This window comes from Clavelina lepadiformis, chromosome 7 (genome assembly GCF_947623445.1).
Source record: "Clavelina lepadiformis chromosome 7, kaClaLepa1.1, whole genome shotgun sequence".
NCBI lineage: Eukaryota > Metazoa > Chordata > Ascidiacea > Aplousobranchia > Clavelinidae > Clavelina > Clavelina lepadiformis.
Window position 1 is genome coordinate 15978919 of NC_135246.1, and position 17507 is coordinate 15996425.

Here is a 17507-nt window from a genome sequence, read left to right on the forward strand (position 1 = left end):
AATGATTTAGACTTGCTTCAAGTCACTTTCCGAGACTTGATTCAAGTAAAGTAATTTAAAAATGTGACTCGACTCTTTACAACACTGGTGCCTACCTTTACTAATTTGCCCAAAATTAGTGTTTAAGAGCTTGGGTTATTCTCCGATTCTCCACAGACTGATGAACAAGTTTCAGATTTAGATTTTCAAACCTCGAGCTTCTTTTCTGAGCAGCCCATATTGTTAGTTGGAGCTGAACGATTTAATCCGTCACTTAAATCTTTCCAAACAGGCTTCAGAACTGCTAGCTTCACAACTCCAGGAAAAAAACCTTCTCCAGCCTGGATGTATTTACTGACACATTTTTATTGGAATCGAGAAAAGCTCTTTCTAAACTATTTCCCATTGAAAAAATCTTTGGTTTATTGCCATGATATTGAAGGTCTTTTTTTGCAATTAGGAATAGCTCAATATCAACCAAATGAGTGGGGACTGTTTACTGACAGCTCAAAACCAAGCCTTATTGATTATTTTATAATGAACATATATTTAATCTTAAAAATGTGATGTGATAGAAACAAAATAAAGCCAGATTCGCACTCAGCCCCCAGCGCCCTCAAATTAGGTAAAAAAAGACCCAAACACAATCTGTCGTAAAAACCGTGTCGAGTGTTATCATTACAAATATGTTTTGAAAAATGCTTGAATTAGCCATTCTCAATTAAAAAAATTCACAAATAACAGCAACAATAACATAAAAGAGCCTGTCATAATTTCTCCTACTTAATGTTGGTGAAAAAGGGGTAGCCAAATTGAACTATTACATCATTAATTAATTACATTTGATTTAAAAACATTACTAGTTTACAACTACTCAAAAATAGGATTTGAAAAAAACCACATCAGCCCTTCACCTTGTTGAAAAACTTAAATGCTGCTGAGCACGTCACGAACAGTGTTGGCCTTGTGTTAGGCCTACATCGCTAACAGCCCAGTATGGAATGTAATTGTTTGTACGCCGCACCGCTTAAATTTCTATGACTGGTGTGCACCAGTATAGGCAACATTATGCGCACTGGTATTTTCGAGTGTACACCAAACATCGCTCGTAGGGAATTACGTAGCAAAGTAGCTTTTTTGACCCATTTTGTGCACGAGATACCGGGTCTAGTGTACAAGCGCATAACCACAGGATTTCTTTGTAGACTAGACCCAAGCAGTTACCCAAATTGTGACGTCATCTGGTTGTGCACTTGTATAATAAAACCCTGAAAGTCTAGGCTAGCTAGCTAGCCTAACCTAACCTATGCCGTTGCTGAATTTCTAGACAGTGCAGAAACAACTATAACAACGGGCCAAACGACTGAGAATTTTTTTCGTTTAACAGCACACACATTTCATACCAATAAGCTACGTGCAAGAATGATCTGGGTCGTGACAACATGATGCTGTAAGTCTTATGCAACCAGAAACATGAGACAGCATGGTTATTAGATTTCTATGTAGTAACTCAATGAAGTAGTTTCATAGAAATCCAACAACAGTAGTTGTAGCAACATAGAATGCAAGGTCCTGAGTAAACTATTATTTTTATTTTCAAATGTATTAAAAGATGTTTTGTCAGGTGTCAAACTTTTTTAAACGCGGCTTGTAGGTTTTTTGTCAGCTTGGGAACCGAGTGGTTAGACTTAGGCGTTAGGCGTTGGCCTCTCAAAAATGGCCCATATTCGATACCCGGTTCGATACCCTTGCTCCTGTTCGGTTATCTTGTAGTTTGCCGCTTGAGATGTGTTCCAGTAAAAGTTGAATTAAAGGTTCAGGTGAAGTTCAGTTTTGAAGAGAACGTTGCTGCACTTGTTATGCACAATCAGAAAATGGCAGTTAATAATGAATTGACTGGGTTTGCGGGTGTCAGTAGTGAAACATATCCGATGAAATTTGATACGTGCACAGCGGCCGAAATAGCAGTTATAATTGATCGGTTGTTAAGATTTTCTCGTGTCGTCACCAATGGCAGTCTGCTGTTTTGCCTAACACCCTGTTGTTGGTGACGTCACGAGGCTGCTGAATAGATTTAGATCAGTGGTTCCCAAACTTTATCTACTCGCGTACCATTTTTTTGGTTCATGCAGCGTTCTCGTACCACCTACATTGTAGGTGGTCCGACAAAACTCCAGAATTCAAAAATAAAAAATGATAGGCAAAATGTTTACTAAAGGCTCGTGAATATTAAACAAAAATTAGTCGAACTTTTACCGGCCTCGCTACTATGGGAATGATGGTGTGATGTTAGGATTTACTTATAGGCTGGCCCAAGGCCAAGCCAAGTCTTACTGTTTGACTCCGAGAATATTTATCTTTGACTCCGTTGCGTTTACTGTCTCAATAATGTTTCTTCAAATCAACACCAACTTCATAAAGTCTAATTGTTATATTGTCCGAATAGGTTGTATCGAATTAGAAATGTTCACACCATGATCCCAATTTCATAATAATTCAGTAATAACTTCACTTCAGCAGAACAAAGGAAAATAACTCAGAGAGAAGAGAATTTCCAAGGGGCGATTTAAACCAAACATTTGCTTTTATACTCCATTATTGACCAATGAGCGCTTTCCAAATTAGCCATACAGTCAAACGTATCTACTTGTCAAATGTTACAATCCAAGCTTTTATCACAAAGAATTCAAATCGATTTACATCGTGTACAGAAAACCACTTGACACACTTAACTACGTCACATGTCAATTTGGAACTACGATTGAATAAAGATTACTAGGAAACAATACATTGCTACGTACAAGCTATGTTACATCTTCTATTATACCGAAACTTTGACCAAAGTACCATCAAACATTATACGGTAAAATACGATGCTACTTAAAACATTTTAAATTCCTTTGTTTGAATAACTGCTTAACACGACTACGCAGCTTTGCAAACATTACATTATCTAAACTGGAGAAAATACAAAAACTTATGCAAAATGCCATTTGTATAAATTATTGCAATTATTAAATTATCACGAACGCCACACTACAGTGCTACAGCATAACTAAGGTATTACAAAAACTGACTTCAAGGATTTGTTACGTAGTAATTAATGGCGTTCTGTTTCGTTACAAAGATTTCGTTACAATCCAATGCGTCAATACCCTAAGGAATTAGTATTCAGTAGGGAATAAAGCATGAAATTTCACGCTCTACCTAATTTATGTGAATTAAAATAATGCCGACGACAATAAAAGATCTTTTGTGATCGTTTGGTGTGAACTTGATAAGTTGCTCGCGTACCACCTGGAAGACCTTCGTGTACCACTAGTGGTACGCGTACCATAGTTTGGGAACCACTGATTTAGATAGACGGGGTCATATTGCACTGAATTGTTTATTTTTTGTCATTGTCTGTGGGGCAGAAAAAAATAAAATGGTAATCATTATTGCATGATAAAATGACTATTAACAATTCTACCAACAAACATGTAAGAACAAAATTAGCTGAGTGAATCACCTAAACCTAAAATATATTGAAAAAAACACACGGAACTATACATCCGTTCGAAAAATATGTGCTAATCAACTGAACAATTTGAACATGAAAAATGATTACCGAAGAATTATTTCTTTATTTCGCCTTTTCAAAAATATGAAATGCTTTTTTTACAAAATTAGGAATTTCTTTATCACAAAAGAAATCCCTGAAACTATGATGTTTATGTCTTTCACACAACATTTTGATTGGTTTCTGAGATCACGTGCTCCGCACTGAAGTTTTCTTTCTTTTATGACGTCAAGTAAAAACAACAACAGAGCGCAAACATCAGCTGATCTTTCCTTCCAGAAGTCCCAAGGTTGTTGGTCTAATGGGGATTTTTTGCCCTGGGATACCGACTGGCCACTACCATTTGCAATTCCGTAGTTACCACTTGTTGATTGATTTAGCCGCAATTTGTGGTTTATGGTTGTTTAATGAAAATCTGTCAGCCTGCAGTGCATTTTTGGTAAGCCAGAGAAAGCCTGCACTGATGACGCACCAATAACAGTCTGACCTCCAACGATGTACCAGTACGCCATTCAACAGCGTAACAGTGACAGACAGAACAGCTACCAACTGTTCAGAGTAGGATTGAAATGCGTACATGAGATTTAAGTCAAAATAGGGAGTAAACCCATAACAAATGCTCAGACTGCAGAGCTTGCCACCTTAGCATGACGCATGGACGCACTCAATAATGCTTTTCATGAGCTACAGTGACGCAGTTCGGGACCTTAATTTTGCACATAGGCTTAGACTTGAAAACTTGGACAAAACTTCTACTCATTAAATTTTCAAAGATTGAATAAGTCGAACTGTGTAGATTATTATAAAAATGCTCACTGCCATTTCGTCCGAGCATTTTTGCGCATTCGCACTTGTCATTTTTGGTTGTTTAATGCACCCAAGATCTAGTTGAAACTGCCATACTCTGCAATCAGACCATCGTATCATATCGGAAGTTGTAGATGTGTTGGTTATGTTACTATCGCATGCAAATTACCTTAATCTACCTAATGGGGTCGAGACTACTATATGGCATTGCAAGTGCACAACCATCAAGCAATTTGATGTGAAGGTGACAGTTTGATAGTGACATGAAAATTGATACAGTTGAATATCAGGATATAATACAGTATTGCTTTTTAAGTAAAATTGCTAAGGCTAAGTTTATTCTTGACTCTTTTAATTGAAATTCCTTATACAAATTCAATTCTTTGTTGATTTGCTTCAATTTTTAATGGATTTTTTATTGGTATGACGATTTTGTTGCAGTTTCGTATTATCTATTTTTATTTTATTAACTGTGGGGAGCAAAAAACTTTCGATTTTTAAATTTTTTTTTTGTGTTTGCCTAATTTAATAGCAGTTATTTTGGCCGACACATTGAATCTCTTTTAAAGAAACTATATGAAAGACTTGACTTGATGCAATATTTGAAATGACTCAATTTGACTTGAGTCGATCCGTTTAGATCGTAATTTTTTAGGATTGAAGTAATCTGTATATCTTATATATATATATATATATCTTATAGTCTTTTTTCATGAGTAGGTTAAAGTTTGAAAGTGTTACTAATTTAAACAAATTTATTAGTTTATGTACGAGTACCATGCAGCAAAATGAAGCAAATTTTTTAGAACCGTAAATGTTTCTTTTTTACAAAAACAGTCTTTTGTTTTTGTATGGCTTCGTTTCAGATATCAGTTGACTTTAATTGACTTGAAATTTATCTACCAAAAGAATTGACTTGTGAGCAACATATCAACAATTAATTGATATACAATATTATAATTAACAATATTATACAAAATGGAGGTATATGCTTTTAACTTATTAACAAATTTCGGTTAACTCAGTTTTGGTTGGTTCCAGGGAATTAACTTTATCTCAAAATTAATTCAAAAAAGCACAGTCAGCACAGTATCCAGCCTTGTGTTCATTGATGTTTTTTGCTGCTTTGGCCAAGTTTGAATAACTGAAAGTGCATTTACTGCATTTTGCTAATTAATTGTTATCGGCCAAAAAAAAACATTTTTACGCCATGCTGGTAAGTGTGGAACACTATCACCCAGCACTTATTAACATGAACGCCAAACTTTTTTATGTTCATGCTGATTTGTGCAACCTTCAAAAAATGAAGTCAAAAAGTTTAAATGAATGTCATTTCGAATTTTTAGTTGGGTAAGTTTTTATGTTGCCAGGCAGGCAGATTATATTAGTTCATGAAAAAGTGGTCAAGTGTCAAGTGAATTTGTCATTTCACTGGTCAGACAAGAGCAAGCAGACCTGTAAAACTTCATTGTGTTTGCATTATAACGAGCAAATGTAACTACACTTGTACATCTGCTGGCGTTACCGCTTTTAAAATTTAAAGTTTCGCGTCTTTATCTCATTATCGATTGCTATTATAGACAACTGCTGTTACAAAATTATAATTTTGAACAAAATGGCAAGTGCCGGAAGCATAGTTAATGATGCAAACTCAGAAGAAATTGTTGCATCTTGTGATGCTCCATTTATTCCTGAATCTGTTAGTTCTCGTGACATGGCTGTCAGTAATTTCTCCCAGGTAAGGTAGTTTTAGAAGTCTATTTTTTGACGAGAAAAAATGCAGTTAGGTAAGTTAAGTAAAATATAAACTGTTTATTTTTCAGGTGATATTTCCTGATATTCCTGACTTCTTTCCCCCGGATGCGGACATTAACGTCAATTACATTGTGACGGACATCATTCAACCATCTTCACGTGACTGGGTTGGACTTTTCAGGGTTGGTTGGGCAAGTCCTCGAGATTATTCGACATATGTATGGGCACCCAAACCAACTATTGTTGATGACAATGGTAACCAATTCCAAACTGTTTCCTTCCAAGGTATGCAGTCTTACTTTTCGTTGTTGCAATACATGTTCTTAAATTGTGTGTTTAACTTTTATGTTACCATGTTTTTAATACAGAGTGATTTATTTGTTTATTTTTTTTTGAATTCTATATCTTTTTAATCGTTTTGATCTTCTTAATACCTTTTGTATCTTATATTGTTTTTCCTTATATATTTTGAGTTTGTATTGATTTGCAATTTGATTGTACTTTTGGTAAGTTTGTTGGCATTTTTTTAGCTTATCAACTCCCGGGTGATGACAATGAATTTTATCAATTTTGCTATGTGACGAAGCAGGGTTATGTAAGGGGGGCAAGCACGCCATTCCAGTTTCGAGTTTCCACTGAAAATGATTGCCTTGTTGAAGTTGAAGACGAAAATGGAATGATTATTTTGAAAACAAAATCTGACACGCTTGAGGTTTGTAATTACTGTAGAAATTGTATAAAGCAATAAATTTTGTTTGTATTAACAATAACAAATGTTGAAATATTTGCGTGCGATAGGATTTAAATATCTGTGTTTATATGATCATTTCATCTTCACAATGACAGTTTGCCGGTGTTTTATCATGTACTTTTTGGTAAATTTGTCAGTCATTATTTTAAGGATAATCTCAAAAAGGTTAAGGCTGAAAAGCAAGAATTGCAAGAAACGATTGATGGCCTTGAAAAGGCTAAGGAAGATCTCGAAGCAGAACTTACAAGTCTGTCGAAGCAGCTAACTGTAACACAAGATGAATGTGAAAATGAAAAAGAACAGACTGGAGTAAATCTTATTAAAAATATAATTTGATTCTATGTAACGGTTGGCTAAGTAGCAACCACTGTTACTGTACAAACAGCTTGTATGTATAATTGTATAGTAGAGCTTGGCCATTTTATTATTGTTTTTTTTGTTGTCTGGTACATTGGCAGCATTTAATGAATAAAATTGTTCACTAGCAGGTGATTGGGTTAAGGCACGTTTTATATAACATCCCAATCACACATGCTGCTAAGACTGAATACCTGTAAAGGTGGAAATTATTTAAGCATGGTATCAGTTAACTTGCTTGTATATCAATTCAGGTATTAACTCAAAAGCTTGACGACATCACCGAACAGCATGAAAAGCTAACCATTCGTCTTGCAAAAGCTGATGCTCGAATTGAGAAGACCAAAGCAGAGTTAAAAGAAGCAGAAGAAAAGATTGAAACACTCAGCAATGATAATGAAGGGTGGGTAATGATTCCACTAACAAGTTTAAAATGTGGATCCAATTTTGTAGATTAAAAAATTGAAAAATGAAATTCGATTTACCAATTCAACCACCAAGAGTTTTAACGAGTGTATTTTTGCTAGCTTGTTAGGCTATTGCCATTGTTTGTGTTTTGATTTGTGATACAATTTCCTTTTTGCTATCACTAAAGACACACTGTTTAAGTAATTAAGCAGTCTGTTTTATGACTCATCATCAGGTCTTTGTTAGCCTGAAACTGTTGTACTACGGCATAACAATGCTTAAAACAATGTTCATGTAACTCATGCATATGTATGTGTTACGCATTACAATGTGTTTGGTAACATTAGTCATGTTGTTAAAAGTAGTGATGCAACTGTAGCGATTAAAAATTGTAGTGACACAACAGACTGAGTTTTGTCAGGAAGTAACGTACAACATGCATCATGCATGCATCATTTGTTTTGACCAAATGAACTGATAATGCATTGATGCCATTATAAAACTTTCATCAAAGTTATTTTTATGTTAGTGCTGCTAATTTACTATCCATTGCTATCAATTTACTATCCACTACTGCTAATACTATCTATTATTTAATTTACTATCACATTGTGTACACAATGATTTTATGTATTTCATAAGTCTTTCAAGGTTTAATTTCTGTTTGTTTTTATGTTTTCAGCTTTTACTGAAATAATGTGCAACAAGAATTTATTTTTTATTGCATTGATAAGTAGCCATCCACTGACTGGCAGATGTGGAGATTCGTAATATTTTTGCACAATTCTCACTGCACTAATCTTGTCCCGAATTTACATTGACCAACATTTTGTGACGTAGACTGAAGAATAAGATGAAGGAGATCATGGATGCAAAAAATGCGGAAGAAGAGCAGCTTAAGGAGAAGATCCTCTCATTCGAGGTTCAAATTCAGGAAAATGAGAAACAGAACTTGAAACTTGTTGACGAACTCAAGGTGAAGTCATACGCTATCTCCTATTTGTCAAGGTCATGTTTAGCTTGTTACATGTGTGGTATGAAGTTACTACTAGAGGTGATACCCAGTTTGGTTCTGTTACTTGACTGACCCTATTTGACAGGTCAGTTAGAGTAACCATGTCACAACGGTGTATTCTCTGTCACATAATTGACTTATTTGTGTTTAAGTTGTCAATACCTATGTGTCTGCCAGTAAAGGTAATTTATGTAACAATTTGTAGCAGCACGATTTAAATGATTGGCAATTTAACCCATTAACTTTTCAATTTTGGGGCAAGGGTCTCATCCATGGCTACATCATATCTTTACATTGCCTACATATAATTACTATTAATTATTCTTTCAGACACTCACCCTGGTCAAGGAAGAAGCAAAGAAAAAGTCGAATACTCAAAAGATGGAACAAGATGAAAAACTTCGAAAAGAGATTGGCGAAAAAGAGGAAGTGCAGACTAAGATGCAAAGATTCAAGGATGAAAGGGATTTGTTTAAGGTGAACTTACATATCACCTCTTGTTAGTCTATCCAGCTGTTGAACACATTTCTAATTTGCTGGTGCTAAATAAAAAACACTTTGATCCCCATCGCTGTGAATCCTGTGATCAATGACGATCACAGTGTACCAATGTAATACCAACACAGTATGTTCATCCCATAAATTTTGCTGTAGGCTGCATATTATTTCTCTTATCTTGAATGGTCAGCTATTGTTGTCACATGATATCTAACCGCTTAAATTTTTTCAGGAGCAATTAGCAAACTCGGAGATTGGACGAGGAGCCGCCATGGAAAAACAAGAAGCACTTTTGAAGGAGTTGGCTACTGCTAAAATCCAACTGGATAAATTTCAGAAGGAGGTCAATACCATGGAAGGAAATGTGAATGTTGTAACAAACGATTTTGAAGGGTTGAAAAAGAAATATAAACATGAGGTAGTCTTGTCATTGGTAGTCATTGGACTGCGATGACTACATATATTATTTTATGTACTTTAAAATTTATTTTTATCTGTAAACGTTTTTTTTTTAAATCTCAAGTAAGTCATCAGGGTGTTACTGAATACTATGGATCATGAGTGTGTTTTATTAATAGCAGCTTTAGTTTTTGCAGTTGTTAAATGGTAAACGGTGTTTCGTTATTAACCTTTGAGTAGCAGTAATTGTATTAAACTGTTTTAGAGACACTTTTGGGTTGCAAAAAACTGCGTAAAATTGTTCCCTTAAATTTTAATAAATTTTATTCAAAGTTTCCTAGCAATGATAGCAAACTTACAGAAATGTTTATACTAAGTTATCATAAGGTTGTTAAGCAGCCACACCAGATCAGAGATGATTTTTTCAAATGAAAGTTATAATAAGATGCGATAAACTTATGATAATCTTTTTAGATTGACTTTTGATCTTAGTTTACTTTTTACTAGTTTAATTGTTCATGTTATTCATGCATATTTAGTAAGTTTAGAAACTTTTTTTGTAATCTTAGACCAACAAGTTACAAGATCTTCTTAGAAACTCATTAGAAAATGCAAGTTCCACCAAAACTGCCAAACAGTTAATTGCTATTGAACTTACTGAAGTTACTGCCAGCAGGGATAAGCTCATGGCAGACATCAACGAAATAAAAAAGGTAGTGTGGACCGTTGTTATAAAACTAAACTTTATAAATGTCAAAATGCAGTCTACTAAATACTGTCGGTAACTTTTTATCATTCCTATTTTGTACTTATATTGTAGTACATTTTTGTTTAATTTTATAGGAAAAGGAAAAGTTGCAAGATGACTTGACGGGCAACAAATCTACAATACACACTCTGCAGTCCCAGCTTCAAACTTTTGAAGAGAAGTTGGTCATCAGTGAAACAACTCTGAGTAAGAAAGAGCAAATGATGGTGGAAGAGCGGACAAAAGCCGAGGAAATGGAAAGAGATATGCATGTGTGTATTTTCAGAAATTTTGTAATATTTTTCAAAACTTCGGATAATTGAAACTAAAGTTACTGATATGGACGAAATTTCTGCAATAATATCACTTTCATTGATTTGCTTAACTAATTAGTTGGTATCTTTCACTTTAGGTTAACAAGCTTCAGCTTCAGGAGCATTCTGTGATGTTTCACATACCTTGCATGTCTTCGTTGTAAAATTTTCACTCATTTGCTAAAATGTTTCTTCTTTCCTGTTAGGAAAGAATTGTTTTATTGCGTCGTCAGCTTGAGGAAGCGGATAATGCTGTCGCCCTGGCAACAAGGAATGCTGAAGAAAGTCCCATTCATGTTTCTCATACGAGCAGCAAGAAGACTCAGACAAAGAAAGATCAAACTTCCAGTGTTGAGGTGAGAGCAGAAACAGAAATTTAGTGGCCGATTTGTGTCACTGCCCGAGTATTAATAGCTATAAATATCTGGTGACTGTGTTACAATCAACAATGCTTGTGAACAATGCTTTCATTCAGGTTAATAATTGATTCATGAAAGTGTCAGACTGCACATTGTACTTCACAGCTTTTAATTTACTTATCAAACAAATGCTAGTTGTGTAATGTTGCAAGTTATTAAAGTTGTTCTGTCTTTTATATTATATAAAAATGTATTGTGGCTCATATTGCGTGGTTAATGTGAAAAATATTCTTCCTAACTAGGCCCAGACCAGTGAAAATTCAACAATTTCATCAACAGCTGAAGAAAATGAAGCCATCATCACTGATTTGAAAAACCAGGTATAAATCTTACTTCAAACTGTGCTTTGTCATCTGCATTGAAAACAGATTATTTTGCATGGAATGAACACAATTCGCCAACTCATTGCACATTTTCTGAATAGGTCTCTGACTTGACAACACGTCTAAGCATGGGTGCTGATGCTTACAAAGAAAAATTTGTTGAGTGCCACAAGCTGGAGAAAAAGGTCAAACGACTGAAGCAGCTTTATGTAAGTTGGCTTATCATAACAATGGCAAGAACTGAAACCAGACACTTGACAAGGGAATAGAAACCACACTGGCTTGTAATAACGATATAATCCAAAAGTAATCATGTTCACTTTCTTGTAGTTTAAATGGAGAAGACATCCAAAATGATAGTCATGTTTTATATTCAAATTGATTCATAGCTCCAAACTCTCACCTCATAAATTAAGAATTTTGAAGGTAACATGAAGTTTCCAACAAAAATGGAACATTACACTTAAATAAAATAATTGAAATAAACTCACATGAAAGAGATAGTGCAATCCAAGTTCAGATATACCATAGTATAAACCAGTGATGGAAACAAGTCTTAATGATTTGTTTCTTGACATCCCCAAGTCAAGTCGTGTTAGTCACTTATACCGAATCAAGCTCTGGTCTTAATACGTACCAAGTCACTAGTTACAATTTTTTTGCTATATGTCAAGTGTAAGTGGCGTTTTAGATACTCGTGAAGTAATTATAAGCATCGGTTAACAACTAATTTTATCCATTTCTGTCGCTTCTGGACGCTTTTTTATAGAATGCGTTGCAAGGTTGTGTTGAAGGAATTACTTCACAATTAAAAACCGCTTCTATAACAAATTGAATCAATTTGGATTGTGACTTCACAAAAATTTCCACGTAAACTTAAGTCGAGTCTTTTGAACGTCATACACAAGTCAAGTCTTTATAAAAACCTGTATTAAGTCAAGTCAATGATTTGAATCTTTCCTTCTCTGCTTTTAACACATGTTCGTAAGTTTCATTGCAGATTGAAGTAGGGTTAATACCATTTACTTTAACATAACTACAGTAGCCCCAGCAATAACATGATTGTAATTGTCCCGATGGCACCAGTAAATGAGATGTTTGTTGTCACAGCACGCAAGACAGAATGTACCATTGGCTGAGAAGTCTTCCGCCTCTCTTGAACAAAGTGGATCACAAACATCCGGACAAAGTGAGAGCTGGAGCAGTAGACTGGAGAAGCTCTTCCTGACGATTGCAGATCCAGATGCGGAAGAGAAGGTAGTTGAATATTTTAGTGGGTTAAACTAAGCAGTAAGCACGAAACTCATTAAATAACAATATATATAAATTTGCTGTTTGCAAACTGACAGATCGTTTACAAACCGGTATTTTATACTTTCCTGGTAAAAGTTTTTTATCCAATAGCCAAAGATGTAAATATAAACTAATGTAAATATTATTATTATTATTATTACAACATATCCACATTTATGACCCATTAAATATGTGCAATGCAGTTAACTATTAAACTTTTTACAATGCGCAGTAACTTCCCATGTTTGGAAACTTCGCAACAAAATTTGCTCGTTTCTTTCATATTTACACAGTATTTTGATTTTGTGTTAAATTTTTCAATGAAATATATACTTAAAGGAACGCGAGAAGCAACTCATAAGTAAGCTCGAAACATTGCAGAAGAACTTAGAGAGTGAACAAGCTCGATCCAGCAAATACAAGAAGCTCTACCAGGTACTTGATCTGTTGATACTGGTCCCTTTCGAACCTTTTGTAAACGGCCACAGGCAACAGTTTCTAGAATTTTCGATTTGAAATGTGATGGACGGCTGCGTTTAAGTTGTGCGGACCTGTTTAATATAGTCATTGATCATGTTTTATGGTGCAAATTATGAAACAATTCTTTCCAATGTTTAACGGTAAATCAGTTCAGAAAAAAACACTAAAGGATTTATTATAAAAATTGCAATGTTGCAAATCGTTTTTGTTTTTAAACAATTTGTGCATTATGACGTAGGACGAGAAGCAGAAGTCGTCGTCTACGATAAAGCAAGCGGAAGCCAAGGAAAAACAATCGGAGAAGAAATTCAAGGATGTTCAGGACAAACTCAGGTCTTTCAGTGAAGAAAATTCGGTAAGATAGGGACCGAAACACACAATACATTGAACAACCTATTTCAAAAACTTTTGTCAAGTTTGTTTTTAGATAAGTAGCTTCCTATGCCCGGCCAAATTTTTTATTAACTGCCTATTTTCCGGCCTTTATGTTGCCCTGTGGTACCTGTTTGTCAAAATATGTGTTTTGTTTGATTACAAATTTTTCAATTCCAGCAAGTTAAGCGTTTTTACCGTTTATTTTAAAGATGCTGAAGGCCCAGTTGAAAGAATTTGTTCACACATCTACCGATTCGGCCGTCAAAAATGCCATGATGTACACAGGAGATTCTAGCTCATATGGTAAGTTTGCATTCAACAATAATTTTGTGTACATTAGGTAATTCTATCCTATACAGCACTTTGTGTAGAAATGTTTTGTTATCATTTTTATAATACAAATTTATCGTTTGTAGACGAACTGAGTAGTTCTCCTGAGCGAATTGACAGGTGAGTGTTTGTGCAGCTCAGCCCTTTTCTATTTAATCCAATCATTATTGCAATACTTCTCCACTTTGGCGTCTTTTATACGAACCTGGCAGAGAATGAAATGATATTCAAAGATGCTATCTGTGATGTTTTTCATTAAGCTTTCAAATTTGCACAGAGACCAAGATGAGGAAAATCAGTTCGAAGATGCTCTTGACACTCCAGCTTATCAGGAGGGTTACCCCGTTGACTCCAGCGACCAATCCCAGAACTCCAGGTAGGCTCGCCTTAAACGAACTACTAATAGTATTGGCAGTAAGTAAATAATTAAGTTATTATGGTAATGTGAAACTAAATGAAACTTCAGCTCAAACTTTACCACCAAGCTGAGACCAAAGTAGTTTAATTTTTGTTAAATATTTGGGATTGTGTAATTTCTTTCATTAATGACACTCTAATTTTGTTGCAGCGAGGCAAGCGATGATGCGAGTGACTTTCCTCTAGGAACTGGTGGACTTCCCAAATTCAATATCTGCTCTGATCGTGACGCCATAAACGAACACCCAATGGTGATGTCAAGCCATGATGACGTCATGAGTAGACCGTCTTCTAAGCCAATCACAGTAAGTTATAAAGTTAACCTGCAATTCTCTGCGAATTATATGACGTCTCGGGATTAAGGGTGGAGCAGGATTGGTGTGGTGTTGTTAAATTGTGTCAACTTACACCCTGTCTCCAAGTAATCCCACGAACTATGTCTATTATTTTCACCAAGCTTTCCGCACTTGCAATTATTTTCGTTACTCTGAATACTCCGTATAAGAGTTAAATGCAAAAAAGTTGAAGTGATTTTCTATCGATCAGATTTCAACTCCGCCAAAGAGCAAAAAAGTCATCAGCCGTCAGCCAATCAGAAGCCCTCCTCATATTGCTGAGATCATCACATCGCTGACTGCCACGTCATCAGGCGAATCAAGAAAGAGCAAGAGTGGCAGAGGCAGAAAATCGCACAAAGGCAGAAAGAGCAAGCACAGCTTGAATGGAGTCATGTGAATCAGGTAAAGCAACTTACATCCTTCTAAAAGAAGACACACTTTGCGCTTCGTTGCCTGTCTTGTAGTCATCTTAAAAACAATAGTTTTGAAACTTATTATTCTTACACTCTTCATGTGCTCTTGTTAACGCAGAATCCTCTCATCTTTAGAGGTTTGTGTTGTCTGTGTTTTTTTTGATTAAATTTCTCTCTCTATCAAACGTCCTGTACATACCGAAATTACATGCAACATATACTTTTGTGAACTGTCATGAAACCTGCTGTTTCATCTTTCTTATTCGCACCACATGCGGTCAGCCGTTATATTTTTTGCGGCGCAGAGTTACGCCTAAATTACTGCCAGAAAGTCGGTTTTTAATTTTTGGGAGCTTTTAATTCTTATTTTTTAAATCAACGAAATCTTGCACGAAAGTAACTTTTACCCGACCGCTTGGTGAAAAAGTTAAAATGTACACCTTATTGTAACCTATGAGCGTATATTTTGTGGAGAGTTGGTTTGTCGCTTATGTAATTTCATTTTTAAATCTGTAAAATTTTTGAATCTATAAAATAGCTTGTTACTTGCGTTTATTCCGTGTGAAGGAAGCGAATGTATTAAGTGAAGGAAGCAAAACATTATTGAGAATCGATTCAACCGAACCCTGAGAGAATTTTTTATATGTGTCCTGCCGTTTTACAAATAACCACGTCTCAGCTGGTATGTGTTTGATTGCTTGAAACGATGGAAAGATTCATCTGAATCTTTTCCTTGCTGCCCACATCTGAAAAGCTTTTTACGCGATTTTGATGAATTCCAAATGATTTTTTACCACCATGGCGCTTACTGTACATTTCTGTTTTCTTACTGACTCTACATTGTTGTCGAGTGCGCCTTTACAGGGTCTTTTAACCAAATTTTTGTTTTCGTCTGTTATTTCTGTAGATCCTGGTGATTTCTTTGTAGCACAAGACTTAAAAACGCCCGACATCACCAAAAGGTTCTGTATAACCATCGTAGTTATATGACAATATAAGCAATTATGATGTATTATTCACTGTTTATATCCAAATTATGTGAATGTATTCATTCAATAAATTCGGCGCTTATAACTTTGCTCGTCTCGGTGATTCTTGTCCTCAGATTGATTAAATGACGTCACAAACCCTATGAGAGGAAAGTCGCAGAAGCGGAATGAACAACTAATACGAAATTTCCATAACAATGAATTGAACTGTCCATTTCAACGTTTGTCTGTAACTTTTTACTCGAAAGTTAATTTAATTGTTTGCCTAGTCACATATAATTAGTTTCAGTTGAACTATATATAGGTTTTGTATGTTGGGAATTTCGAATCCAAGCGCTCACAAGACATTTTTGGCTCATTTTTATTCACAATCTACCTTCCTGTGTCTAACTATATCAATCCGCAAATCGACTTGAACATTTCTATTAAGTTTCATCGATCGGATTTAATGCGAACAAACTGCCTAATTCGGTTGGACAAATGAGGTTATCGCTCAAAATTGCTTCTAAGTCCTATCTTAAAGAAGAATTCCTCGATCAATAACGTTTCTAACCAACATAGATGACAGTAACCTATATTGCAACGGTTATATCAATGCCAATGCTCTTGGCCAAAGTAATGGTCTCATGTACTGGGAAATTAAACTTCAGTGTTGCAATGAAACCAAAGGTGTAGAAACGGTTGATAAGTTCCTGTGTCCAGTAAATACTCAACGAAAGGAAGACATAGGAAAGCTCAAAGCTGTACCCGAGCACTTATTTTTCATCTCAAGTCCATGTACCGTTGTACCTGAGTTTAACGATATACTCGATGATAAGTAGCCTACGAGCACCTTCCTATCTCGAGTATTTTCGAGTAAAAAAACTGCTGCTTCCTGTAAATCGTACTTTAGTATTTACTCGAGTAAAGCAATTGTGCGATACCGTACAGTATATCAATCCCAAATGAGAGAATGATCTCATAAGGACGAAATTGAGTTATGGAGCTTGGGATTACTGTGATGACATCACACCAGACATCTGGGTCATGTCACAAGGTAGAAACATAAACGTAAATAAAAATCAGAACGTTTTCGTAATCCCCTTGTGTCTTAATGCCTTTGAAAGACAAATCGCATGCGTGTGAAGACATATTGATGAAGATGAAAGCGGGAAACCGACCATCATTAAAAATAGCGCTAATTGCACAATTCAATGCAGTTTTGATATTGAAGGTGACCTTTCTACTCATCCTATCTAGACACGACAGCTTGGTGACGTATGGTGAGTTGACTTTTTTGGACAAGAATGAACAATGAGCTGTTGATAGACTTGAACGCTGTTGTGACCCGAATGCGACATTAAATATTAATGCCGGTGCAGGTAATATAAATCACTTATCGAGTACAGCTGCGTTGGGCACTTGGTCTCGGGGAATGTAACATTTTCCACTACGCCGTACCGTATTTATTTGATTAAGGTTTAGAAGGTGCACAAATTTCTGATTTAAGTAAAAATATAAGGTCATCTTCCCTAGAAAGCGCATGGAACGATGCTTA

At 35.4% G+C, this 17507-nt stretch overlaps 1 protein-coding gene across 1 annotated transcript; it reads left to right on the forward strand.

The window, feature by feature from the left end:
- Positions 1-5910: 5910 nt before the first annotated feature.
- Positions 5911-16060, forward strand: LOC143465111 (uncharacterized). Its single transcript, XM_076963276.1, has 21 exons — positions 5911-6086; positions 6172-6388; positions 6634-6815; positions 7005-7163; positions 7466-7614; positions 8460-8595; positions 8965-9111; positions 9365-9550; positions 10101-10244; positions 10375-10551; positions 10800-10949; positions 11255-11332; positions 11437-11544; positions 12446-12592; positions 12968-13063; positions 13347-13463; positions 13693-13786; positions 13900-13933; positions 14091-14189; positions 14382-14535; positions 14777-16060. The coding sequence occupies exons 1-21, from the start codon at positions 5964-5966 to the stop codon at positions 14963-14965; spliced, it is 2886 nt and encodes a 961-aa protein (XP_076819391.1). The 5' UTR covers positions 5911-5963; the 3' UTR covers positions 14966-16060.
- Positions 16061-17507: the final 1447 nt, after the last annotated feature.

Bases quoted from the DNA above. Each gene is read 5' to 3' on its own strand.
- LOC143465111 (XM_076963276.1), top strand. From the start codon at position 5,964: ATGGCAAGTGCCGGAAGCATAGTTAATGATGCAAACTCAGAAGAAATT. The intron at 6,087-6,171 runs GTAAGGTAGTTT...TTTATTTTTCAG, and splicing joins CTGTCAGTAATTTCTCCCAG to GTGATATTTCCTGATATTCC. The intron at 7,615-8,459 runs GTGGGTAATGAT...TTTGTGACGTAG, and splicing joins CTCAGCAATGATAATGAAGG to ACTGAAGAATAAGATGAAGG.